This window comes from Ailuropoda melanoleuca, chromosome 15, assembly GCF_002007445.2.
Source record: "Ailuropoda melanoleuca isolate Jingjing chromosome 15, ASM200744v2, whole genome shotgun sequence".
Taxonomy (NCBI): domain Eukaryota; kingdom Metazoa; phylum Chordata; class Mammalia; order Carnivora; family Ursidae; genus Ailuropoda; species Ailuropoda melanoleuca.
In genome coordinates this window covers 23,412,085-23,420,168 of record NC_048232.1, presented here as the reverse complement: position 1 = coordinate 23,420,168, position 8,084 = coordinate 23,412,085, and the positions used below count along the sequence as shown (strand labels likewise).

Sequence of the window (8,084 nt, the reverse complement as noted above, 5' to 3'; positions counted from 1 at the left end):
ATACTCAGCGCTGGAGATGTTCATTTGTAGAGATCCAGATGTATCTTCCTGCGTCTCAGGCTGATTCCGTGGATATTCCTGCTGGTCTGGTACCTATCCAGCTCAACTCAGGGGACCGGCTGAAAAAGGTGTCCCCTACTCCTCCGCCATCTTAACCTCCTACCCAAAAAATATTAGATTTTCTGAGCAAAGGGTCAGCCTGGGATCTATGTAGCCTGCAGCACATTGGCTAAAATGGGCTCACCATGGGCTGGAGAGAGCTCCATGGCTCAGAAAATAAATAAATAAGTAATATCAGTCTAATACCTACTGTGCCAATTAGCTTTATTTATATATGAAAAATCAGAACAGGTTCCCAGGTCCATGCCAATCATTACATGCCAACCTCAGTCCTGCTGTATTACCAAGTTGATCCCAGAGACATAATGGGATGGAGATGATAGGGATCTGGGGACAGGTCCAGACCAGGATGGTTGGCATCTGGTCCCCTGAAATTACCCTAAAACATCTCAATCTGTTCCTCATTAAGTATAAATCAGGAAAACATATATAAATAATATTTATAGCATGATTCCCTAGGTTATGAATGAAACTTGTAACAGATCTGGAACTATAGGGGCATATGCCCATATTAAAAATAAAAAAATAGGGTATATTCCAAATTGTAATAGCTATGCCATCACAAGATCAGTGGGAAACCTTAAGGTATTGGAATAGTTCATCAAACTTTGCTAGTTAGAGAAAAAAGTTGATTTGAAGCAAATACCATGATGCACTTTTCTTGTATAGAAAATGACTGCAAAATCAGTGAACCCAGGATGAGTGAGTATAAAAGCCACCCAGTATGAAAATAAATATACGAGTCTTCATTACTTACAAAATAATAAAGATGCTAAATCCATAAAATAATAACTTTAACTCTTTTCAGATCAGTTTACTAAATTTTAGTGATATTTTTTGTTTTTACATTGAAATGCAAATAGCTCCTAAACTAGTCATGAAAGCCTGGTCTTTAGAAAGGTTCTCTACAGTAATCAGTTAATTTGTAGGCATGAAGATCTGTTTTAAATATTGAACTTTAAAAACTTCATTTTACACAAATTGAATTGGTTTTTTTTTTTTTTAGGATTCCAGATAAGTACAATTGCTTGAAATTATCTTTATGAGACACTTACAGTATTTCATTAGACATTTTTCAAGAGTTCAGTTTTGAACAGAAGATAATGACACTCACAGTTCTCCAGAGCTGCATGATTGGAAATGTGGCTCTTGTCAATCTGGTGTTCAGTTGCCACAGAAGAAAATTCAATGTTGCCAACATTCAAGATTGCAGCCAATATACTGTATATACTTCCAAGTTGCTGAAACACACCATAAAAATGTTAGCATCACCCTTCCCTGGAGTATAGCAAGGCAGTGATGATGGCTGGAGATAGTGGGGAAGAATCTTAAGGCTCTGGCATAAGAAGGTCATCCTGCAGATGATAATGTCAGATTATGAGACCCAAGTAGGCTCAGTCTCCTTACTTATTTTAATATGAGAGGTGAGCATGGTGCCTGTTAGCCAGTGAGTGCTGAAAAAAAGTATTTTATGAATGCAAATATGAATAAAAATAGAAATGAGGAGCTCCACTAGGAGGAAGTAGAAATAATCAAATTCCTTAGCCACAGATAAATCTATCTATGGGAAACTTAACTTCAGAACTTAATGTGGGTCATTTCCAGATGTTCATTTCCCTCGAGACCATCTTAAAAGTGACATTATATGTGTGGATAAACAAGACTTAAGAAAGAGAAATCGAAAGATCCCAGCACCCAAATCAACGGATATACGTGATTTAAGTATAGGCATAAGAACTTTGGACTACAGCTTAGAGTTTATAGTAGTAAAACCCTTTTAAATAAGGTACATCAAAAATACATTCAGAAACACACACACACCAACAACTCTTCTTGGAGGCACCGGAGGCATTTTGCCAAGGAGTCTATGGTAATTGTAGGTGTCATTCCAAGTATGTTCAAGGGCAGTAAGTTATAGGAAAGAGATAAAATCCTTTATTGTTTTCTTATGTTGCTGCCTTGATTCTAACCCAGCTCCTATACTTATCAGAAATGATTATTCTATCCGCTCCAACATTCCAAGTCATGATATAAACTGATATGAAAAAAATCTTCAGGGATATTTATTCATTCATCTATAACATATATGAATATAGATTAAATGAATATATAAACATTAAAATAAATATATTTATTGAACAAATATATAGACATATCTGTGTCTATCTAGGTATTCACTTATCCGATGCACATATATTTTATGCCAGGCCCTGCTCTAGTCACAGGGGGATTCAGCAGAGGCAGGACGAAGATATTTGTGTTCCTTGGGGTGTTCAGGCAGTAGAAGGCAGATATTAAGCAAAGAAACAAAGAGGCAAACATGACATTTTCAGTAACAAAATGGGCTGTGAAGAAAATAAAACGTAGAGGAGGGAGAGTGACTGGGAAGGGCAGGGAGGGCCTTTTGAGTCGCGGAGGTTAGGAAAGGCCATTCTTTGGGAAGCAGAGGCCTGGATGACAAGGGAGTCAGCCAGGAAAAGAACTGGAATCAGACTAGTCCAGGCAGAGGGGTCAGCAAGGGCAAGGGCCTGCCTTGCAGAAAGAAGGTCAGAGTGGAACTGGAGGACAGTGAGTAAGGGGCAGTATGTGGGTGTGGCAGGAACCAGGGGGGTGAGCATGGGCAAGACCAGCCAGGCCCTCTGTATGGTAATCAGTTAATTTGTAGGAATGAAGATCTGTTTTAAATATTGAACTTTAACTTCATTTTACACAAATTGGGCCACCATAAAGAGTTTGGGTTTCATTTGAATGGTCACGGAAAGCCACTAGAGCAAAAACAAAACAAAAAACAAAAAACAAAAGCAAAGCAGGCAGTTGTGATATTTAAACATGACTCTGGCAGGATGTGGAAATGAACGGATTGGGGGCAGATGGAAAAGTAGAATGGGCAGGAGGCTAGTGAGAGGTGGTGGCTTGGACTAGGACAGTAAGCGGTGGAGACGGAAAGCAGTAGATGGACTGGGGCATAATTTGGAAGTAGAACGATAAATATGCTGATGGGCTGGATGTGAATCACTTCTCTAAGAAAATTCTCCTGGTGAGGAATTTCCATTTGTAATATGCATAACTTGTAAAGAAGCAACCAGCATGGGCTTCAACAGCAGGTGGAGAAATAAATACAATATCCGACATCCTGCTGTATTTTTCTTGAGGAAACTATAGACCTTATGGATAATCTACACCAGTAATACTCCATAAATAGATTGTTGAAAACTATGTTCCTTCAACACTTTGTGTGTTTGTCAATTATGGACTAGGAAGTTCAGATATGTAAGTTCCAAAGTCATATTTTAACCGAATTTAGAGATCCACTATAGAAAATCACATGCTGAATCAATCGACATTCAATCCTTGTTCAACTGTTTAAATGACTGTGTAATCTTTCTAGACTGGGGCTCTCCTTGATATCCTATAATTACAATATTCATTTAGATTAAAGTTGGAAGCTCAGAAGACAGCAAATCAGGGCCCTGGCTCAGTTTGGCTTGGCAGCTAGAATGATGGGGCTCAAAGGGGCCTGACCTCAGATACAGGTATGACCTTCACCAAGCACTTGGGTTATTCATGGTATGAAGACTAAACATGTCTGACGCTGGTCACCCCAAGGGGTCCAAAACATTTTTGTTTGATGGTTAACAATAATAAGCGGAAGAACATTTTTCCATTTTCCATATAAAACTACCAAGGCATAAAGCCATCTCACAACTTTCCGCAGACTTTCAATGAACTGAGGTTTGAATCCTGACTCCCAGCCCATTGAATGTGCTATACCTTCCCACTGAGGAGGAAGAGTGGCTTGTACGAAAAGTGTATTCTCCAAGTGCTCTCCAGAGTCTGGAAAACATTCACGATCCCCTCTACCTACTCCACTTCCTGCTATATAGCTTTGTCTGTACTTAAGGAGGCTGGACTGCTGCTGCTTTTGCTGTATCTTCAAGGACAAACACAGTTCTGGTTTGCTGGAGAGTTAGACCTTCACTGTTCTGATGTATCAGGCTCCTATTTACTCCACTGCTGCTCTGGACTTTTCTGCTCTGCTTCTGTGCTTGTACACAAGGCTGATCTCCTATGCACACAGCAGCCCAAACCTAAGTGTGCGGGCAAGGTCACTTTTCTCTCTACACTGAGTTAATCTGCCCAAGGCAAAAGAATTCAGTTAGAAGGACTCTTCCTCTTCCAGAAGTTTATTGTACTACACCTCTTATTCAATCATCCACCCATCCATTCGTTCATTCAACCATCATTTGTTGACTATTTATTAAGCACTATGTGAGATACTGTGTATATACCAATAAATAAGAATAATTTCTGCTCTCGAGCACTTTACATGCTCCTTGAACCAAAGGGCATGGATCATTTCCTATATTGAATTTCTATATGGATCATTTCTACTTTCTGTATTTTACTATAGATTTTTTAAAATTAATAAACTTTATTTTTAGTATAGTTTTAGGTTCACAACAAAACTGAGTGGAATGTGCAGAGTTCCTATTTAGCCCCTGTCGTCCCTACTCCACACACACAGCTTCCCCCACTATCAACATCCTGCATTAGAGTGATACATATGTCATAATCAATGAACCTACACTGACACATCAGTATGACCCAGAGTCCACAGTTTACATTAGAGTTCACTCTTGGTGTTGTACATTCTCTGGATTTTTACAAAGGTATAATGGCACATTTCTACCATTATAGTATCATACACAGTATTTCCATTCCCCTAAAAATCCTCTGTGCTCTGTCTATTCATCTCTCTTTCTCATAACTTCTAACCACCATTGGTCTTTTACTGTCTCCATAGTTTTGCCTTTTCCAGAATGTCATATAATTGGAATCCTACAGTATACAGCCCTTTCAGATTGGCTTCTGTCATTCAGTAATGTGCATTTAAGGTTCCTCCATGTCTTTTCATGGCTTGATAGCTCATTTCTTTTTAGCGCTGAAGAATATCCCATTGTTGGGATGTGCCATTATTTATGTATCCACTCACCCACTGAACTTGGTATTTCAGTTACTTCAAGTTTTGGCAATTATGAATACAGCTTCTTTAAACATTAGTGTACAGGTTTTTGTGTGGACATAGTTTTCAATTCTTTTGGGGTAAATACCAAGGACTTTGATTGCTGGATCACATGATAAGAGTATGAGAACTCTCCCCATGGAAAATGCCATGTGAAGGACTTTTTTTTAAAGATTTTTATTTTTAAGTAATCTCTACACCCAATGTAGGGTTCAAACTCATAACTCTGAGATCAAGAATCACATGCTCTACCGACTGAGCCACCAAGGCAACCACTGCCATGTGAAGAAGAAGACAGAGATCAAGGTGAGGCATCTGCAATCCCAGGATCACTAAGGATTGCCAGGGAATCACCAGAAAGTAGGGAAGAGGCATTGATTTTCCCTCACAGCCCTCAGAAAAAAACAACCTTATCTCAGACTTCTCATCTCTAGAACTGTGAGGAAATACATTTCTGTTAAGTCACTCAGTCTGTGGTATGTTGTTATGGCAGCCCCAGCAAAGAAGTATACTATCAATGCTTCTTTGTTAAATTTATGGATAAGATGTATAACCTTGGTATAATCAAAGTGTTTATTCTTAACTGTTTAAAACCCTTAAGGGAATATTAGAGACATAGTAAGACAATCTGACAACTACTTTTGTGACTTGAATAAAAGCACTTATTTGATAGTACGCTTATAATTTTAATTTGAAAAGCGTAACATAATTTGATTGCAAATTGTATTCAAATATATAAGATAATTTGATCTACATTAGTAACTTTAAATTATTATATTTTCAGGGCTAATAAGTTTAAGTGCTTAAGAAGATTTAAATGATCAGGAACTTTAGAAAATCCTTATCATCCTTATAAGACTGCTGTGTCAGTCATTTGCAATACATGAAAGACTGAGACATACTAAATTTTTACATAGTTTCAGGCATTTAAAGAACTTAATTATGTCTGTTTAGGACAACTTAAGGTTATATTTATGAGTTAAGTGAACAAAGATGACTGAAAGTTGTTTCTATTCTTGTACAAAGATTGTTAGATGCACAAATTGAAATAAAAGACGTGTCAAGAGAATAAGAAGATAAGCCATGGATTGGAAGAAAATGTTTGCAAAAGGCATACAAACATACAAAGATTTTTTAAAACTCAACAGTAAAAAAACAACCCAATTAAAAAAAACGACAAGTCAAAGACCTTAACAGACACCTCACCAAAGAAGATATACAGATGGCAAACAAGCATATGAAAGATGTTCTGTATCATGTGTTATACACAAGGGGATACCAGGGCATACCTCTTAGATTGGCCGAAATCCAAAACACTGACACTACCAAATGCTGAGCAACAGGAACTCTCATTCATTGCTGGTGGGAATGCAAACTGTTACAGCTACCTTGGTAGACAATTTGATGGTTTCCTACAAAACTAAACATACTCTTACCATAAAACTGAGCAACTGAGATCCATGGTATTTACCCAAAGGAATTGAAAACTTATGTTTTCACCAAGAGTGAATCCTAATGTCCACTATGGACTTCGGATCATAATGACATGTCGGCGTAGGTTCATCTGTTTCCAAGTAGGTTCCTAAGAATGCCACATGATTTTCACACCTCTGTTCCAGTTCATGCTGCTCTTTTCCTCCCTCTTATACATAATCTCTTCTTAGAACCTTCCAGCAACCAACCACTAGACTTCATGTTTCCGTAACATTCTCTGTTTATCATGGCATTCATTATATCTTACTGAAAATTATGCTTAGTGTATGTGTCTTCTAGCAGATTATAAACTCACTGAGGGCACAGATTGTGCTTCATTCATGGCACTCAAAGCTGGTCAAGTNATCCCGGCGTTGTGGGATCGAGCCCCATATCAGGCTTCTCTGCTGGGAGCCTGCTTCTTCCTCTCCCACTCCCCTGCTGTGTTCCCTCTCTCGCTGGCTGTCTCTCTGTCACATGAATAAATAAAATCTTTAAAAAATAAAAAAAATAAAAAAATAAACTCACTGAGGGCACAGATTGTGCTTCATTCATGGCACTCAAAGCTGGTCAAGTTGCTTTCTTTTGAGTCTTTTAAGGGACAGCAAACTTTTCTTCACCCCATTCAAGAGAGTGGTGAGAAAAAGGACAATCCCTGGACCTCTAAATGGGCGGGGATCACCGTGGACCATGACATAGTGACAGCAGCCCAAGATGAGGGGTGTGGCACTACCCCGTCTAGTCCTGGGAGAGCCAAAATTCTGCTGCTGCCAATGGGAAAGGACAGAGAAGGCAGGTTGGGAAGGAGCGGGGCAGGGGACAGGTACCCACAGGCTGGGACGCTATCAGAGCCCACATTACCAGCCAAATAGGAACTCATGGGAGGGAAGGAGAAGCCCTGTCATTAGCATTTGCTGTTGTTTGTATGTAAGGGATATTCTTATGGTCTCTGTGTATAGGTTGAATTTGGCACATACTTAAAGCCATAAAATGACACGACCCCCAATCTGCAAAGATTAGAATAAAAGTAAACAGCCCTCAATTTTAGTTATCATAGATAATGACACTTATTGTACTGATAATGAAACTTACATCAGAGAGGTTTAGTTATTGGTCTAAGGATGCAGAGCTAAAGACAAGCCATGCCAAGGACTTGCACCCACAGGTCCTGACTTCCTCATCTAGAATTAGTGTTATTTTAATCAACAGACTTCCTGGCTCCTGTCATTTATGTCATTTAGGTCATCAATGTTGGCCAAGTTATGACATTCTAGAACTGTAACTTATTTTATGCATTTTGAATGAAGACAAGTAGGTATCAACTAATTGTTCTTATTTTTTTATTTTTTTTAAAGATTTTATTTATTTATTTGACAGAGAAAGACAGCCAGCGAGACAGGCAACACAAGCAGGGGGAGTGGGAGAGGAAGAAGCAGGCTCCTAGCGGAGGAGCCTGATGTGGGGCTCG

General features: G+C 38.8%; 1 protein-coding gene across 7 annotated transcripts in view; it reads right to left on the bottom strand.

Annotated features, from left to right (window-relative positions):
- The window catches only part of MYO3A (myosin IIIA), a 236,746-nt gene that overhangs the window by 108,269 nt on the left and 120,393 nt on the right, over positions 1-8,084 (bottom strand). For all 7 annotated transcript variants that reach the window (XR_004620761.1, XR_004620760.1, XM_034643926.1 and 4 more), the window contains one exon: positions 1,235-1,361. Coding sequence is in view for 5 of the 7 variants with exons in the window: in XM_034643926.1 (XP_034499817.1) it covers positions 1,235-1,361 (127 nt within the window). In the remaining 2 variants the exon portion in view is untranslated. The remainder of the gene's footprint in view (positions 1-1,234; positions 1,362-8,084) is intronic.